Source organism: Anomaloglossus baeobatrachus, chromosome 10, assembly GCF_048569485.1.
Source record: "Anomaloglossus baeobatrachus isolate aAnoBae1 chromosome 10, aAnoBae1.hap1, whole genome shotgun sequence".
Lineage (NCBI taxonomy): Eukaryota > Metazoa > Chordata > Amphibia > Anura > Aromobatidae > Anomaloglossus > Anomaloglossus baeobatrachus.
In genome coordinates, this window is record NC_134362.1 from 184,409,309 (window position 1) to 184,428,960 (window position 19,652).

At 53.2% G+C, this 19,652-nt stretch overlaps 1 protein-coding gene across 1 annotated transcript in view; it reads right to left on the minus strand.

The window, feature by feature from the left end:
* The window catches only part of DYNC1LI2 (dynein cytoplasmic 1 light intermediate chain 2), a 132,396-nt gene that overhangs the window by 95,580 nt on the left and 17,164 nt on the right, over window positions 1-19,652 (minus strand). The window contains exon 4 of the mRNA XM_075325883.1: window positions 8,912-9,142. Coding sequence (XP_075181998.1) covers window positions 8,912-9,142 — 231 coding nt within the window. The remainder of the gene's footprint in view (window positions 1-8,911; window positions 9,143-19,652) is intronic.

Below are 19,652 nucleotides of genomic sequence, written 5' to 3' on the forward strand. Positions count from 1 at the left end.
GTCCAGCCTATCTCCGAAGAGACGCTCCCCTAGGAAGGGCAGGGAAGTTAGTGACTTCTTAGAGGCCGCATCCGCGTTCCAGGAGCGGAGCCAAAGGGCTCGACGGATGGCCACATTGTTGCTGGCGGCCTGGGTCGCGCAACTTGCAGACGCCAGGGCTGCATTGAGCAAGTACTCACCCGCGAGGGAAATCTGCGAGGCGATGGGAACCAGGTCCGGATTGGTAGGAATGGCGCGGAGACCGCCGCGTAGCGTGTCCGCCCAGGACATCAGGGCCTTCGCCACCCAAACCGAGGCGAAGGCCGGAGAGAGGGATGAGCCCGCTGCCTCGAAGGCGGAACGGGCCAACCTGTCAACAGTACGGTCCGTAGGATCTTTGAGAGACGTACCGTTAGTGAGTGGAAGGACTGTGTGAGAAGACAGGCGGGAGACTGGGGGGTCAACCACAGGGGAACCTGCCCAATCCTTTCGAAGACCCTCAGGAAAGGGATAATGCAAATCGATGGACTTACCGCTGGTAAATACCCTGTCCGGCTGTTGCCTGTGGCTGCGCAGTAACTCAGCGAATTCTGGATGTCCGCTGAATGTGTTCTGGGCCCGCTTCACCCGCTTAAAGGAGACCTGGGTGCTCTGGGAGGAGACTGGGTCCACCTGTACCTTCAAGGTCTGGTTTACTGCTTCTATCAGGCTATTTACCATGTGCCGAATATCGGCCGCCTGCTCTGAGTCCTGTAGGGGTACCGCATCGGAATCATCCTCGGAGCAGTCAGAAGCCTCCCTGGAGGACTGACGGTCTGGACCTGGGGATGAAGGTGAAACCTGGGAAGAGTCTGAGGACGAGACCCGGCGGGTCCGTTTCTGAGCAGCAGAGGAGGACCCTGCAACGGGGCTCACCTGCTCCGGGGGCAATTGCGCCGGGTCTGCGGGAATCTGGGCGAGCGTCGGCAGCAGGCGTAGAGCTTGCGCGATGGTCCGAGAAGCCTCAGAGAGGGAATCTACGGACTGGGACAGGGACGCTAGCCAGTCGGGGGGGGGGGCGGGACGCAGGGCCCTGCAGCATATGGCGCTGTGGCGTCTGCGGTATCAGAAGCGTCGGCCGCGGAGTCCTGCGGAGGCTGCGCGTCTGTAGAACAGACGGAGCATAGTGGGGCGTCCTGACCCTGGGAAAATTTGGAGCTGCAGGAGGAGCATGCAAAAAATAGTGCAAAGGGGGCCTGCTTGGATTGGGTGGGCTTAGCCTTAGGCATGGTGCACACAGGTACTCTCCCTGGTGGCTGCTAGGAAGGAGACAGGAGAGGGTTAACTCGTCCCTAAACTCAGAGAATGCTGCCTAGTGAGGGCTACTCCTTAGGAGCAGAGCTTACCCAGGTCCTGCGTGCTGCCCACCAGTCCAGAAGTGGAGTCCAGGAATGAGCTGGCCAGAAAACTCAGAACGCCGGCGCGCTGCAGCCTCAGGGGACCAGAGGCAGGCTAAAATGGAGAGGGGACGCTGGAGGAGGCTGGGGGAGGAGCAGGATTCCGGCGCGAAAAGTCTGGAGGATTCACAGCCCCCACCATCTGCCAGGAGGCAGAGCAGTGGGAGGTACAGAGGGAGACGACCGGCGGCCAATAGCATGCAGCGGGGGCGTGGCTAGGACGCAGGAGCGACTAGGCCGAAGCCGGGGACTAAATTTATGGAGGGGGCCGGGGGAAAGAGCAGGGAAGTCGGATCCTACCTGCAATCGGCGGCGCCGGCTCAGCGATGGATGCGGTGCAGGCAGAGCTCCCTGGCCCTGCCTGTGAACAGCGCTGCTCGTCCAGGAAGGCTCCGGGGGAGAGCGTGCTGAAGGCAGGGTAGTAGGCATCATGATGGGGGTAGACAGCCCCCTATCAGGAGAAGGCAGCGTGACAGGGCCCCATCTATCACAAACGCTGCTGAGGTTCCATCCCTGCTGTACTCCCCTGTACGCCCTTTGGGGTGATACCTCAGGGCGAATCAGGGGTGCCCACAAAACAACCTGCCCACACGCGCACCCCCGGGAGTGGTACCACGGGGACGGGCGGGGGAGAGGGCCCCGAAGTCTCAAGCCCCTGCGACCCTGGGGAGCGGTACCCACGGGGCTGCGGAGAATGAGTGAAGCGAATACCTGCAGAAAAGAAGACGACAGGTATGAGAGCGATGAGCGGCGCCGAAATAAAATAAAAAAGCGCAAAAACATACATGGCTGAGGGGGGCCGAGACGGTCCACATCAGCCTCCTACGACACTAAGCTAAAACTGATCTGAGCCCGCCTCCGGCTCGGGGTGTATGCTGCTAGGGAGGAGCTAACTTTTTTATGTTTACTTAGTGTCAGCCTCCTAGTGACAGCAGCATAACCCATGGTCCTGTGTCCCCCAATGAAACGATAGAGAAAACACAGAGCGCTGAGACTTGTCCCTTAAGGGAGCCGAGCGACAAACCCTTTTCCAGTCCAGATTGAAGGAAGGACAGAAAAGTGGGCAAGGCAAAAGGCCAGGGAGAAAAACCCTGAGCAGAGCACCAAAACAGGAAAATTTTCCACGTCCTGTGGTAGATCTTGGCGGACGTTGGTTTCCTATCCTGTCTCATAGTGGCAATGACGTCTTGAGATAACCCTGAAGACGCTAGGATCCAGGACTCAATGGCCACACAGTCAGGTTGAGGGCCGCAGAATTCAGATGGAAAAACGGCCCTTGAGATAGCAAGTCTGGTCGGTCTGGTAGTGCCCACGGTTGGCCGACCGTGAGATGCCACAGATCCGGGTACCACGACCGCCTCGGCCAGTCTGGAGCGACGAGGATGACGCGGCGGCAGTCGGCCCTGATCTTGCGTAACACTCTGGGCAACAGTGCCAGCGGAGGAAACACATAAGGGAGCTGAAACTGCGACCAATCCTGAACTAAGGCGTCTGCCGCCAGAGCTCTGGGATCTTGAGACCGTGCCATGAACACCGGTACCTTGTTGTTGTGCCGGGACGCCATGAGGTCGACGTCCGGCACCCCCCAGCGGCAACAGATCTCCTGAAACACGTCCGGGTGAAGGGACCATTCCCCTGCGTCCATGCCCTGGCGACTGAGATAGTCTGCTTCCCAGTTTTCCACGCCTGGAATGTGAACTGCAGAGATGGTGGAGGCCGTGGCTTCCACCCACATCAAAATCCGCCGGACTTCCTGGAAGGCTTGCCGACTGCGTGTGCCGCCTTGGTGATTGATGTATGCCACCGCTGTGGAATTGTCCGACTGAATTCTGATCTGCTTGCCTTCCAGCCACTGCTGGAACGCCTTCAGGGCAAGATACACTGCCCGTATTTCCAGAACATTGATCTGAAGCGAGGACTCTTGCTGGGTCCACGTACCCTGAGCCCTGTGGTGGAGAAAAACCGCTCCCCACCCTGACAGACTCGCGTCCGTCGTGACCACCTCCCAGGATGGGGGTAGGAAGGATTTCCCCTTCGATAATGAAGTGGGAAGAAGCCACCACCGAAGGGAAGGTTTGGTCGCCTGAGAGAGGGAGACGTTCCTGTCGAGGGACGTCGGCTTCCTGTCCCATTTGCGTAGGATGTCCCATTGAAGTGGACGCAGGTGAAACTGCGCGAACGGAACTGCCTCCATTGCTGCCACCATCTTCCCCAGGAAGTGCATGAGGCGCCTCAAGGGGTGTGACTGGCCTTGAAGGAGAGATTGTACCCCTGTCTGTAGTGACCGCTGCTTGATCAGTGGAAGCTTCACTATCGCTGAGAGGGTATGAAACTCCATGCCAAGATATGTCAGCGATTGGGCCGGTGTCAGATTTGACTTTGGAAAATTGATGATCCACCCGAAACTCTGGAGAGTCTCTAGGGTAGCGTCGAGGCTGTGTTGGCATGCCTCTAGAGAGGGTGCCTTGATCAACAGATCGTCCAAGTACGGGATCACCGAGTGACCCTGAGAGTGGAGGACCGCTACTACAGTAGCCATAACCTTGGTGAAAACCCGTGGGGCTGTTGCCAGGCCGAACGGCAGTGCCACGAACTGCAGGTGTTCGTTTTCTATGGCGAAGCGCAAGAAGCGCTGGTGCTCTGGAGCAATCGGTACGTGGAGATATGCATCCTTGATATCGATCGATGCAAGGAAATCTCCTTGGGACATTGAGGCGATGACGGAGCGGAGGGATTCCATCCGGAACCGCCTGGTCTTTACGTGTTTGTTGAGAAGTTTCAGGTCCAGGACAGGACGGAAAGACCCGTCCTTCTTTGGGACCACAAACAAGTTGGAGTAAAAACCGTGACCCTGTTGCTGAATAGGAACAGGGACCACCACTCCTTCTGCCTTCAGAGTGCCCAGCGCCTGCAGAAGAGCCTCGGCTCGCTCGGGAGGCGGGGATGACCTGAAGAATCGAGTCGGGGGACGAGAGGTGAACTCTATCTTGTAACCGTGAGACAGAATGTCTCTCACCCAACGGTCTTTTACCCGTGGCAGCCAGGTGTCGCAAAAGCGGGAGAGCCTGCCACCGACCGAAGATGCGGAGTGGGGAGGCCGAAAGTCATGAGGAAGCCGCTTTGGTAGCGGCACCTCCGGTGGCCTTTTTAGGACGTGACTTAGACCGCCATGCATCAGAGTTCCTTTGATCTTTCTGAGGCCTTGTGGACGAGGAGAATTGGGACCTGCCCGCGCCCCGAAAGGACCGAAAACTCGACTGCCCCCTCCTCTGTTGGGGTATTTTCGGTTTGGGCTGGGGTAAGGATGTATCCTTTCCCTTGGATTGTTTGATGATTTCATCCAAACGCTCGCCAAACAATCGGTTGGCAGAAATTGGCAAACTGGTTAAGCGCTTTTTGGAAACAGAATCTGCCTTCCATTCCCGTAGCCACAAGGCCCTGCGGAGTACCACCGAATTGGCGGCTGCAACCGCCGTACGGCTCGCAGAGTCCAGAACAGCATTAATAGCGTAAGACGCAAATGCCGACGTCTGTGTGGTTATGGACGCCACCTGTGGCGCGGACGTGCGTGTGGCTGCGTCGATTTGCGCTTGACCTGCTGAGATAGCTTGCAGCGCCCATACGGCTGCGAATGCTGGGGCAAAAGAAGCGCCGATAGCTTCATAGATGGATTTCAACCAGAGCTCCATCTGCCTGTCAGTGGCATCTTTGAGTGAAGCCCCGTCTTCCACTGCAAGTATGGATCTAGCTGCCAGTCTGGAGATTGGAGGATCCACTTTGGGACACTGAGCCCAACTTTTGACCACATCAGGGGGAAAGGGATAACGTGTATCCTTAAGGCGCTTAGAAAAACGCTTATCTGGACAAGCATGGTGATTCTGGACTGCATCTCTGAAATCAGAGTGGTCCAGAAACATACTCTGTGTACGCTTGGGAAACCTGAAACGGAATTTCTCCTGCTGTGAAGCTGACTCCTCCACCGGAGGAGCTGAGGGAGAAATATCCAACATACGATTGATGGACGCAATAAGGTCGTTCACTATGGCGTCCCTGTCCGGAGTATCAAGATTGAGAGCGGCCTCAGGATCAGAATCCTGATCAGCTGTCTCCGCATCATCAACTAGAGATTCCCCCCGCTGAGACCCTGAACAATATGAGGATGTCAAGGGAATTGTCAAGCGAGCTCGCTTAGTCGGTCTGGGGCCGGGGTCTGTGTCAGAACCCTCAGCCTGGGATCCATGAGACACCCCAGGAGGACATTGTTGGTCCAACTGAGGTGGGCCAGGGGACAAAGATTCAACAGAGTCCCTGTGCTGAGATACCGGCCTGGACTGCAAGGCTTCTAGTATCTTAGCCATAGTCTCAGAGAGTTTTGCAAACTCTGTCCCCGTCACCTGAACAGTGTCAGCAGGTGGCTCCCCCTGGGCCCCCCTTAGCAGAGGCTCTAGCTGAGTAAGTGCCACAGGGGCCGAACAGTGCACACAATGAGGGTCAGTGGAACCTGCCGGTAGCGGGGTCATACATGCGGCGCAGGCAGCATAATAAGCCTGTGTTTTGGCACCCCTGCCTTTCGTGGGCGCCATGCTATTATCTTCCCTGAGTAACACAATAGGGTATATAGCCAGAAATCAACTGTGCACCATACAGTGTAAAATATGTATACCATAAACATATAATGTTACACTACTGCACAATGGGGCTAGCACCACAGGTGCTGCTTACCACCCGCTTAAAGCGGTTGTGAGGCCACCAGAGTCCCTGCCTGAGTCTCCCAGACTTTGTCCCCCTCTGTAGCGTCCAAGGAGCTGACAGGAATGGCTGCCGGCGTCCTGAGGAGAGGTGGGAGCCGTGGGCGTTGGCTCAGAAAGTGCGGGAGCTGGTGCCTGCACTGTGCACAGTGAGGGGAGTGGAGTATGCAAAGCATGCTCCAGCCCTCATTGCTGCTCGTTCTGTGCAGCGTCCCGCCCTTCCCCTGCCTGTCAGGGCTGTGGGCGGGAGGAAAGGAAACTAGGCCGCAAAAAGCCGGGGACTCTAGTAATAAACGCGGCCGCCGTAAAAGCGCGGCCGGCGCGAAAGTCCCCGGCGCACTACAAGTCCCAGCCGCGCCGCAGTGTTTCCCTGGCAGCGGCGGTTAGTGCGGCAGTCCCTATACATAAACACACTCAGCAGCGCTGAGTGTGTAATGGCACATATTAACCCGGTCAGCGCCGCGGTCCCCGGTGCACTAGCACACCCAGCAATGCTGGAGTGTTGCTGTGCGCGGTCCCCACAGGGATACAGAGTACCTCCAAGTAGCAGGGCCATGTCCCTGAATGATACCCGGCTCCTATCCAGCAGTCTCCCAGGAGTTGTGGATGAAGCACGGTCTCAGTGCCTGGAGACCGATAGGATCCCACTTCACCAGAGCCCTGAGGGGGATGGGGAAGGAAAGCAGCATGTGGGCTCCAGCCTCTGTACCCGCAATGGATACCTCAACCTTAACTACACCGCCGACAAGAGTGGGGTGAGAAGGGAGCATGCTGGGGGCCCTATATGGGCCCACTTTTCTTCCATCCGATATAGTCAGCAGCTGCTGCTGACCAATCTGTGGAGCTGTGCGTGCGTGTCTGACCTCCTTCGCACAAAGCAAAAAAACTGAGGAGCCCGTGGGAGCACGGGGGGTGTATAGGCAGAAGGGGAGGGGCTTAACACTTTTAAGTGTAATACTTTGTGCGGCCTCCGGAGGCATAGCCTATACACCCAATTGTCTGGGTCTCCCAATGGAGCGACAAAGAAATGGCAGAGGACACAGCAGAGCAGGCGCCCGCCACTAGAAACATGGCAGAGGACACAGCACAGCGAGTGCCCGCCACCAGAAATATGGCAGAGGACACAGCAAAGCGAGTGCCCGCCACCAGAAATATGGCAGAGGACACAGCAAAGCGAGTGCCCGCCACCAGAAATATGGCAGAGGACACAGCACAGCGAGTGCCCGCCACCAGAAATATGGCTAAGGACACAGCAGAGCAAGTGCCCGCCACTAGAAATATGGCAGAGGACACAGCAGAGCGAGCGTTACTGTGTATGGGCAAGTTGTGAAGGATAGCTGCCGTCTGAAAAATTGATCGACCAACAATTATTATTTACGGGGCTTCTTACCTCCAGCATCAATAGAAGACTAGTGCATCTCCCCAAAAATGGCACTGTGCAACGTATGCCGTTTCATGGCTGCTTTCTTTGAAAAACTGCACTCCATCCGTTTGAGGGTTGTGCGTGGGAATGCTGCTCTGCCCCATTGATGGCAATGGCAGCGACAGCAATACCATGCGCAAACTATAGCGAAGTGCCGTACTGTTTGTGGAAGAAAGCAGCCATGTTTTTTCTAGTCTTGGACAACCTTTGCCCAAACTTTTGAAAGCCTTCCATGGAGAGAGGACGATGCGGAGGATAACCCCCAATAATGCTCTGATTGCAGGAGTGTTTCCTGCGGCTGTATGTATTTATATATCTCACTCCGCTACAGTTTAATTACCATTAAATTCCTCTGACAAGAACAGAAGCAGGGAACGTTCCCGGCATGGGTGTGATACCAATGTGATATGACTGAAGAATGAGTGTGATTAGATAGGAATCCTAATCAAAAGATAGTGATCACAGGTCTTATTGATCCATCCAAACTCAGTATCAGAGAGGTGTCCTCTGGTTGACCCGATTTCACCATGATGAAGAGTACGTGTTAGTAGGTCTTGAACAAGCCACTATTATGAGGAAGGAACGCTTACAGTTCAACATATGCAGGAAATCAGTTGTTAGTTAGCAACATGTGTAGGAAACTAGCGATGTAAAATTCACGGCTCATTGCAACATATGCAGGAAACCAGTGGTCATTTAGCAACAGGTATAGGAAGCTACTGGTGCCCACAGCAATGTGTGGTCAGGTTACATGACCATGACTCAGCAATCACATGATGGTCCCCAATTGCAATACTCAGTGCACACGACGACCACAATGTACAAAGTTTGGTATAAAAATACAGGGCACGCTCCGTGAGATAGGGACATTTCCAGGACGCTCAAGTGGACGCACTGCATCTGTGATGCAGAGGCCGGGTTGTCTTCCTTCTCACTAATCGAGTCCCTCCGATGAAGAAGGAGTGCTACAACATACGGTAATGTTGATGCATATTTCTGTTATTGTATAAGATTCTATGATTATAAAGTAGTTCTACTGCCTATGTACCATTGATTATTCATGTGCTATTAAAATAAATAATATCTTGCTAAAAAGAATCTTACTATTCGTGCCTGATTAGGATATGAGTGAGCGCTTCGTAAGTACGGGCTTTCAGACCTTTTTAGGAGAATTTAGCAAGACAATGGGGTACAGCTGAACCGACATTGTGGCCGAAGGAAGGAAGCCACGTCTCCAGGAGTTTGCGACTAACCCCCTTACTTGATACTCCGCTCAATAACGTCTTGCTCGGCAAACCCTCCTTGATCCTTCCTGCGACACTTACTCTTCTGTTCCATGTCTCTCATCTCCTCGGGTGAAATCTTCAGCTTGTCTATATGCTCTCGTAAGACGCTGGCCCACTTCAGCAGCGATTCCATGATAGTCCACGGCCGGGACATGTCTCCCACAAAAACGGCCAGTGTGTCGCGGATCGTGTCGGCGGACAGGGCGAATTTTAAAAGGCCTTTGTAGTACAGGTCTCCGTCCAAGATCCAGACGTTGCAGCGGGTGTGATCTGGAAGATAAAGCAGAAAGACGCTCGGTACCAAACCACTAACGCATGCTCGCTCCTAACGAGGCACCAGATCAGACGGGCCTTGCACCTCCGTGCGGCAGAGATGCAATCACAAGTTCCTTATTTGCTTTCTGTCACAATTAGCATTTTCCCAGCAGCAGAACATGGATATCTTCTCGTGTTTACATAGAAATTAGCTCTGTGCCTGGCAGCCGAGCCATGAGCTGGAGCCTGGAAGCAAACGCGCTCATTGTCTTTGGACAATATCATCCATGATGTGTCGCGCAGCTGCCGCTTGGCACCGACGGGTGCCGTAAATAGCTGGCAACGAGCGGCGCAGAGACGGCGAGCTGCAAATAGTCTGAGTCACCAAAATAGAAGCTGATGCTCCTTGATTATGCAAATAAACGTCTGCACATGCGAAGAACGGAGACGTCTGCCGCGACTACTGCGGAGCAGAAACAGGACCGGTATTACACACCGCTGGTGAATGCGAAAAAAATAGAGAGCGTCGTCACCACCTTGTGGTTTGCACCGATTTGACTCGCATAATATAAAAGCAAAGGAGCTGTAAACTATGCAAGACGTCGGTCACACCTAGAGCAGCAATGTGCCATTTTTAAAGGGCCTCAATCACAAAGTGCTTACCGTAGTTTATGCACAGGGAAGTGGTCGTATTACTGGGACCACCACCAGTAGCAAAAGTAGGGGTCGACTGTACTGGTTTGAATGGAGCAGCAGTCACTCTATGCAAAGCCTATGGGACTGCTTAGTTATTGAGCGCACGCTCAATCGCCGCTCCATTCAATCAGGGACAGGACACCAACTTATTTTAGTAATGGCACGTAATGAAGGGAATTTTGTTTACTTACCGTAAATTCCTTTTCTTCTAGCTCCAATTGGGAGACCCAGACAATTGGGTGTATAGCTATTGCCTCTGGAGGCCACACAAAGTATTACACTTAAAAGTGTAAGGCCCCTCCCCTTCTGGCTATACACCCCCAGTGGGATCACTGGCTCACCAGTTTTAGTGCCAAAGCAAGAAGGAGGAAAGCCAATAACTGGTTTAAAGACCAATTCAATCCGAGGAAACATCGGAGAACTGAACCATACCACATGAACAACATGTGTACCCGAAAAAAACAGAAAAAACCCCGAGAAAACAGGGCGGGTGCTGGGTCTCCCAATTGGAGCTAGAAGAAAAGGAATTTACGGTAAGTAAACAAAATTCCCTTCTTCTTTGTCGCTCCATTGGGAGACCCAGACAATTGGGATGTCCAAAAGCAATCCCTGGGTGGGTAAAAGAATACCTCATGATAGGGCCGTCAAACGGCCCTCTCCTACAGGTGGCCAACCGCCGCCTGAATGACTTATCTACCTAGGCTGGCGTCTGCCGAAGCGTAGGTATGCATCTGATAATGCTTGGTAAAAGTAAGTAGACTCGACCAGGTGGGTGCCTGACACACCTGCTGAGCCGTAGCCTGGTGCCGTAATGCCCAGGATGCACCCACGGCTCTGGTAGAATGGGCCTTCGGCCTTGAGAGAACCAGAAGCCCAGTAGAACTGTAGGTTTCAAGAATTGGTTCCTCGAGCCCCCGAGCAAGGGTGGATCTGGAAGCTTGCGACTGTTTACGCCGACCAGCGACAAGGACAAAGAGTGCATCCGGGTGGCGCAGGAGCGCCATGCGGGAAGTAGAACCTGAGTGCTCTCACCAGAACCAACAGATGCAAATCTTTCTGAAATTGATGGACTGGACGAGGACACAAAGAAGGTGAGGTGATATCCTGATTGATATGAAAATGGGATACCACCTTAGGGAGAAATTCCGGAACCGGACGCAGAACTACCCTGTCCTGGTGAAGGACCAGGAAGGGAGTTTGTATGAGAGCGTTGCTAGCTCGGAAACTCTCCTAAGAGACGAGACCGTTACTAGAAGGCCACTTCCCGTGAAAAACGGGAAGGGAGACATCCTTCAAAGGCTCGAAAGGCGGCATCTGGAGAGCAATTAGAACCTTGTTCAGATCTCAGGGCTCTAACGGCCGCTTGTACGGAGTGCTGAGAAGACAAACTCCCCGTAGGAACGTGCGTACCTGAGGAAGTCGTCGTTTCTGAAAAAATACAGATAGCGCTGAGACTTGTCCCTAAAGGGAACTGAGCGACAACCCATTTTCCTACCTAGATTGCAGGAAGGAAGGAAACATAGACGATGCAACCGGCCAGGGAGAAACACCCTGCGCCGAGCACCGAGATAAGAACATCTTCCACGTCCTGTGGTCAATCTTGGCGGACGTTGGTATGCTAGCCTGTCTCATGGTGGCAACCACGTCCTGAGGTAATCCTGACGACACTAGGTTCCAGGACTCAATGCCACACCATCCGGTTGAGGGCCGTAGAATTCAAATGGAAGAATGGCCCTTGAGACAGCCAGTCTGATTGGTCTGGTAGTGCCCCCGGTTAGCCTACCGTGAGGCACCACAGAACCGAGTACCACAACATCCTCGGCCAATTTGTAGCGACGAGGATGGCGCGGCCGCAGTCGGTCTTGATCTAGCGCAGTACTCTGGGCAACAATGCCAGAGGTGGCACCTAAGGTAGCTGGAACTGCGACCAATGCTGAACTAAGGCGTTTGCCGCCAGAGCTCGATGATTGTGAAACCGTGCCATGAAGCTGGCACATTGTTGTTGTGCCGTGACGCCATTAGATCGACGTCCGGCCTCTGTCAGCGGCGCCAGATCTCCTGAAACCCGTCCGGGTGAGGAGACCATACTCTTTCGGCCACACCTCAGCGACTTAGGAAGTCAGCTTCCTAGTTTCCACACTTGGGATGTGAATTGTGGATATGGTGGATGCCGTGTCTTCCACCCACATCAGAACCTGCCGGACTTCCTGGAAGGCTTGCCGGTTGCGCGTTCTTCCTTGGTGGTTGATGTATGCCACCGCTGTGGAGCTGTCCGACTGAAGTCGGATATGCTTGCTTTCCAGCCGCTGTTGGAAGGATTGTAGGGCAAGATACACTGCTCTGTGTTCAAGAACATTGATCTGAAGAGTGGACTCTTGCTGAGTCCACGTACCCTGAGCGCTGTAGTGGAGAAAAACTGCTCCCCACCCTGATAGACTCGCGTCTGTCGTAACTATCGCCCAGGACGGGGATAGGAAGGACCTTCTTTTTGACCAAGAGGTGAGAAGAAGCCACCACCGTAGAGATTCCTTGGCCGCCTGAGAAAGAACGACGACTCTGTTGAGGGACGTCGACTCCTCGTCCCATTGGCGGAGAATGTCCCATTGTAGTGGACGCAGTAAAACTGCGCGAAAGGAACTGCCTCCATTGCTACCATCTTACGTAGGAAGTGCATGAGGCGTCTCAATGTGTGCGACTGGTTCTTAAAGAAGAGCTTGCAGCCCGTAGTGAATGCTGTTTTTCTAGCGGCAGCTTCACTATCGCTGAGAGAGTAAGAAACTCTATGCCTAGATATGTTATCGATAGGGTCGGGGTCGGATCTGACTTTAAAAAGTTGATGATCCACCCAAAACTCTAGAGAGTCTCCAGCGCAACGTTCGGGCAGTGTTGGCATGTTTCCTAAGAGAGTGCCTTGACAAGTAGATCGTCTAAATACGGGACCACAGAGTGACCCTGAGAGTGCAGGACTGTGACTACTGCTGCCCTGACCTTGGCGAAGACCAGTTGGACTGTCGCTAGCCGGAAGGTAGAGCTACGAACAGAGGGTGTTCGTCTCCTATAACGAAGCGTAGAAACGCTAGTGCTCTGGATCAATCGGCACGTGTGGATAAGCATCCTTGATGCCTAATGATGCTAGGAAATATCCTTGGGACCTTGAGGCGATGACATGGCGGAGGGATTCCATCCGGAACCGCCTGGTGTCCACGAGCTTGCTGAGCATTTTTAGATCCAGAACGGGACGGAACGGCCCGTTGTTATAGGTACCGCAAAGAATTTGGGGTAAAAACCGTGACCTTGTTCCTGAAGAGGAACGGGGGTCATCACTCTTTCTGCCTATAGAGTGCACCCTGTTTGCAGAAGAGCAGCGGCCCGGCCGGGAGGTGGAGAAATTCTGAAGAATCGAGTTGGAGGACGAGAAGTGAGCTCTATCCTGTACCCGTGAGACAGAATGTCTCACACTCAATGGTCATTGACCTATGGCAGCTAAATATCGCCAAGGCGGGAGAGCCTGCTACCGACCGAGGCCGCAAGTCATGAGGAAGCCGCCTTGGAAGCGGGTTTTCAGACTGTCGCTTTTTTGGGCGAGACTGAGCCCGCTAAGAATCTTAGCTCCTCTGATCCTTTTGAGTCCACATTGGACGAGGAAAAATGGGACCTGCCCGAGCCTCGAAAAGGCCGAAAACCCCGACTGCCTCTTGCTCTGTTGGGGTTTGTTGTGTCCGGGCTGAGGAAAGGATGAATCCTTACCCCTGGACTGTTTGATGGTTACATCCAACGCTCACCAAACAGTCGGTCAGCAGAAAAAAGGCAACTGGTTAGGCAACCTTTTTTGGAAGCAGAATCTGCCTTCCATTCACTTAACGAGCAGACCAGGCTCTGCTTAAAAACACGGAGTAGCGGAGGCTACCGCCGCACGGTTCGCAGAGTCCAGGACAACCTGAATCGCGTAAGAAACAAATGCAGACATTTGAGAGGTTAAGGATGCCACCTGCGGCACAGATGTACGTGTAACCGTGTCAATCTGTGTAAGACAAGCTGAAATAGCTTGGAGTGCCCCAAGGGAGAGAATGCCGGAGCCAACGGTGCGCCGACAGCCTCATAGATGGCTTTCGACCAGAGATCCATCTGTCTGTCAGTGGCATCTTTGAGTTTGCAGTTCCATCTCCCACTGCAACTATGGATCTAGCTACAAGCCTGGAGATTGGAGGATGCCGCTCGGGACATTGGGTCCAGTCCTTGACCAAGTCAGGGGACAGGGATAACGTGTATCCTAAGCCGTTTGGAGAAGCGCATATCTGGATAAGCGTGGTGTTCCTGGACTGCCTCTCTGAAGGCAGAGTGGTCCAGAAAAATACGTGAAGCTGACTCCTCCACTGGAGGAGCTGTGAGAAATAACCCACATTCTATAGATGGACGCTATAAGATTATTTACTATGGCGTCACAATCAGGTGTATCCAGATTGAGAGCGGTCTCAGGATCAGAATCCTGAGCCGCTACTTCCGCCTCATTACACAGCGAGTCCTTCTGTTAGGACCCTGATGAAACCGAGGCCGCTCATAGCGAGCCCACTTAGGCTGTCTGGGACTGACGTCCGTGCAGAGCCGTGACTCTGGGATGCGTGTGACATTCCCGGAGCTGTTAGTTATTCACACTGAGGGGGGCCATGGATCAATGATTCAACAGTGCCCATATTGTGAGAGACATGTCCGGACTGCTAGGCTTCTAGTATCATAGCCATAGTCTCAGAAAAACTGTCAGTAAATACTGCAGACACCGTCCTCATCCCCTGGCCATTAGTGCATACAATGGGAGTCTATGTACCTGCCGGCCGTATAGCCGTACATGCTGTACCAGCTGTATAGAAAAACATGTGGTTCTGCACCTTTGTTTTACACAGAGAATATGCTGATAACTCCTCCGCATAATCCAGGAGGGTATATACAACGTGCGACCAAACAGTGCAATGTATATAGTACAAGCATATCTATAAGTGCACTTCTGCACTAGTGGGGTTAGCACCACAGGTGCTGCTTAACGCCTGTTACAGCGATTGTGTGACTATCAGAATGCCAGGGTCTTCCACACTTGTCTCTGTATCCAGCGGCCGGCGCGACCAATTCCCATAAGTGAGCCTGCTTCAGCAAAGCTGAATGAGGCCATGGCACAGGCGCCGCAGCGCTGATGTCCCCCGGCGCACTACAACACCCAGCATGCTGCGGTGTGAGCGCCAAATGCACGGGGACACAGAGTACCTTGAGGAAGCAGGGCCATGTCCCTGATGTACTCCGCTCCATCCAGCATCTTCTCCAGGGGCTGTAGATGGAGCACGGTCTCAGTGCCTGGAGACCGGTAAATCCCACTTCACCCAGAGCCCTGTAAAAAGGGATGGGGAAGGAATCAGCATGTGGGCTCCTGCCGCCGTACCCGCAATGGGTACCTCAACCTTACAAACACCTCCGACATACAGTGGGGTGAGAAGGGAGCATGCTGGGGACACTATATGTGTCCTCTTTTCTTCCATCCGACATAGTCAGCAGCTGCTGCTGACTAAAAAGTGGAGCTATGCGTGGATGTGTTGCCTCCTTCGCACAAAGCACAAAACTGGTGAGCCAGTGATCCCACTGGGGGTGTATAGCCAGAAGGGGAGGGGCCTTACACTTTTAAGTGTAATACTTTGTGTGGCCTCCAGAGGCAATAGCTATACACCCAATTGTCTGGGTCTCCCAATGGAGCGACAAAGAAAGTTTTGTTTTTGGGAAAACCTTGTCTATAGGGACATCAGCAGTGGGGGGAATCGTCAATGTTAAAAGGTTGTTGGGGGGGTGATTTTAAAGGGAACGTGCTAATGCTCCCTGTACTGTGCATGACCATAAGACAGCTGGCTGCAGCAGAAGCCTCCCCCCTTTGCTCCATCTGCAGATGGATCAATCATATTCAATAGTTTTACTTGTATCACTCATACAAATAAAACCATTTAATATGATTGCTCCGTTTGCATATGGAGCAAAGGGGGGGGAGGCTCCTGCTGCAGCCAGTTGTTATACAGTCGGGCACAGTACAACTATACCATTGAATATGATTGTTCCGTTTGCAGATGAAGCAAAGGGGGGAGGCTCCTGCTGCAACCAGTTGTCGTACAGTCAGGCACAGTACAATTAACCCATTGAATATGATTGCTCCGTTTGCAGATGGAGCAAAGGGGGGAGGCTCCTGCTGCAGCCAGTTGTCGTACAGTCAGGCACAGTACAATTAACCCATTGAATATGATTGCTCCGTTTGCAGATGGAGCAAAGGGGGGAGGCTCCTGCTGCAACCAGTTGTCGTACAGTCAGGCACAGTACAATTAACCCATTGAATATGATTGCTCCGTTTGCAGATGGAGCAAAGGGGGGAGGCTTCTGCTGCAACCAGTTGTCGTACAGTCAGGCACAGTACAAGTAAAACCATTGAATAGGATTGCTCCGTCTGCAGATGGAGCAAAGGGGGGAGGCTCCTGCTGCAGCCAGTTGTCTTACAGTCAGGTACAGTGAGAAGCAGGATGATGGGGAAATTGCTAAGCTCCTGACACACAGAGAAACATTTTATTTTCATATATTTCTTACACTTACTAGTAATAGGATCAAATAAAAAGAAATTAACAAAGGGAGTAAGTTCTGGGATATATTTACATTTTCTGTATAAAATAAAAGAAAAAGAAGGGAATTTTGTTACTTACCGTAAATTCCTTTTCTTCTAGCTCTTATTGGGAGACCCAGACGATTGACGATTGGGTGTATAGCACTGCCTCCGGAGGCCACACAAAGCAATTACACTAAAAAGTGTAAGGCCCCTCCCCTTCTGGCTATACACCCCCAGTGGGATCACTGGCTCACCAGTTTTAGTGCAAAAGCAAGAAGGAGGAAAGCCAATAACTGGTTTAAACAAATTCACTCCGAGTAACATCGGAGAACTGAAAACCGTTCAACATGAACAACATGTGTACCCGCAAACAAACCAAAAATCCCGAAGGACAACAGGGCGGGTGCTGGGTCTCCCAATAAGAGCTAGAAGAAAAGGAATTTACGGTAAGTAACAAAATTCCCTTCTTCTTCGGCGCTCTATTGGGAGACCCAGACGATTGGGACGTCCAAAAGCTGTCCCTGGGTGGGTAAAGAAATACCTCATGTTAGAGCTGCAAGACAGCCCTCCCCTACGGGGAGGCAACTGCCGCCTGCAGGACTCTTCTACCTAGGCTGGCGTCCGCCGAAGCATAGGTATGCACCTGATAATGTTTGGTGAAAGTGTGCAGACTCGACCAGGTAGCTGCCTGGCACACCTGTTGAGCCGTAGCCTGGTGTCGCAATGCCCAGGACGCACCCACGGCTCTGGTAGAATGGGCCTTCAGCCCTGATGGAACCGGAAGCCCAGCAGAACGGTAGGCTTCAAGAATTGGTTCTTTGATCCATCGAGCCAGGGTGGCCTTAGAAGCCTGCGACCCTTTGCGCTTACCAGCGACAAGGACAAAGAGTGCATCCGAACGGCGCAGGGGCGCCGTGCGGGAAATGTAGATTCTGAGTGCTCTCACCAGATCTAACAAATGTAAATCCTTCTCATACCGATGAACTGCATGAGGACAAAACGAAGGCAAAGAGATATCCTGATTAAGATGAAAAGAGGATACCACCTTCGGGAGAAACTCCTGAATGGGGCGCAGCACTACCTTGTCCTGGTGGAAGACCAGGAAGGGAGCCTTGGAAGACAGCGCTGCTAGCTCAGACACTCTCCGAAGAGATGTGATCGCTACCAGAAAAGCCACTTTCTGTGATAGTCTAGAAAGTGAAACCTCCCTCAGAGGCTCGAAGGGCGGCTTCTGGAGGGCAACTAGTACCCTGTTCAGATCCCATGGATCTAACGGCCGCTTGTACGGGGGAACGATATGGCAAACCCCCTGTAGGAACGTGCGCACCTTAGAAAGTCGTGCTAGACGCTTCTGAAAAAAGACGGATAGCGCCGAGACTTGTCCTTTAAGGGAGCCGAGCGACAAACCTTTTTCTAACCCAGATTGCAGGAAAGAAAGAAAGGTAGGCAATGCAAATGGCCAGGGAGACACTCCCTGAGCAGAGCACCAGGATAAGAATATCCTCCACGTTCTGTGGTAGATCTTAGCAGACGTGGGTTTCCTAGCCTGTCTCATGGTGGCAACGACCCCTTGGGGTAAGCCTGAAGACGCTAGGATCCAGGACTCAATGGCCACACAGTCAGGTTCAGGGCCGCAGAATTCCGATGGAAAAAAGGCCCTTGGGACAGTAAGTCTGGTCGGTCTGGTAGTGCCCACGGTTGGCCGACCGTGAGATGCCACAGATCCGGATACCACGCCCTCCTCGGCCAGTCTGGAGCGACGAGTATGACGCGGCTGCAGTCGGATCTGATCTTGCGTAGCACTCTGGGCAAGAGTGCCAGAGGTGGAAACACATAAGGGAGCCGGAACTGCGACCAATCTTGCACTAGGGCGTCTGCTGCTAGAGCTCTTTGATCGCGAGACCGTGCCATGAAGGTTGGGACCTTGTTGTTGTGCCGGGACGCCATTAGGTCGACGTCCGGCCTTCCCCATCGGCGACAGATTTCCTGAAACACGTCCGGGTGAAGGGACCATTCCCCTGCGTCCATGCCCTGGCGACTGAGGAAGTCTGCTTCCCAGTTTTCTACGCCGGGGATGTGAACCGCGGATATGGTGGAGGCCGTGGCTTCCACCCACATCATAATCCGCCGGACTTCCTGGAAGGCTTGCCGACTGCGTGTCCCCCCTTGGTGATTGATGTATGCCACCGCTGTGGAGTTGTCCGATTGAATTCGGATCTGCTTCCCTTCCAGCCACTGTTGGAAGGCTAGTAGGGCAAGATACACTGCTCTGATTTCCAGAACATTGATCTGAAGGGTGGACTCCTGCTGAGTCCACGTACCCTGAGCCCTGTGGTGGAGAAACACTGCTCCCCACCCTGACAGACTCGCGTCTGTCGTGACCACCGCCCAGGACGGTGGTAGGAAGGATCTTCCCTGTGATAATGAGGTGGAAAGGAGCCACCACTGCAGAGAGTCCTTGGCCGTCTGGGAAAGGGAGACTTTCCTGTCCAGGGATGTTGACTTCCCGTCCCATTGGCGGAGAATGTCCCATTGAAGTGGACGCAGATGAAACTGCGCAAACGGAACCGCCTCTATTGCCGCCACCATCTTCCCGAGGAAGTGCATGAGGCGTCTTAAGGAGTGCGACTGACTTTGAAGGAGAGCCTGCACCCCAGTCTGTAGAGACCGCTGCTTGTCCAGCGGAAGCTTCACTATCGCTGAGAGAGTATGAAACTCCATGCCAAGATACGTTAGTGATTGGGTCGGTGACAGATTTGACTTTGGGAAGTTGATGATCCACCCGAATGTCTGGAGAGTCTCCAGTGCAACATTCAGGCTGAGTTGGCATGCCTCTTGAGAGGGTGCCTTGACCAGTAGATCGTCCAAGTAAGGGATCACAGAGTGTCCGTGAGAGTGCAAGACTGCTACCACTGCCGCCATGATCTTGGTGAACACCCGAGGGGCTGTCGCCAGACCAAATGGCAGAGCTACGAACTGGAGATGGTCGTCTCCTATCACAAAACGTAGAAAGCATTGGTGCTCTGTAGCAATCGGCACGTGGAGATAAGCATCTTTGATGTCTATTGATGCTAGGAAATCTCCTTGAGACATTGAGGCAATCACTGAGCGGAGGGATTCCATCCGGAACCGCCTGGCGTTCACATGCTTGTTGAGCAGTTTTAGGTCCAGAACAGGACGGAAGGAGCCGTCCTTTTTTGGAACGACAAA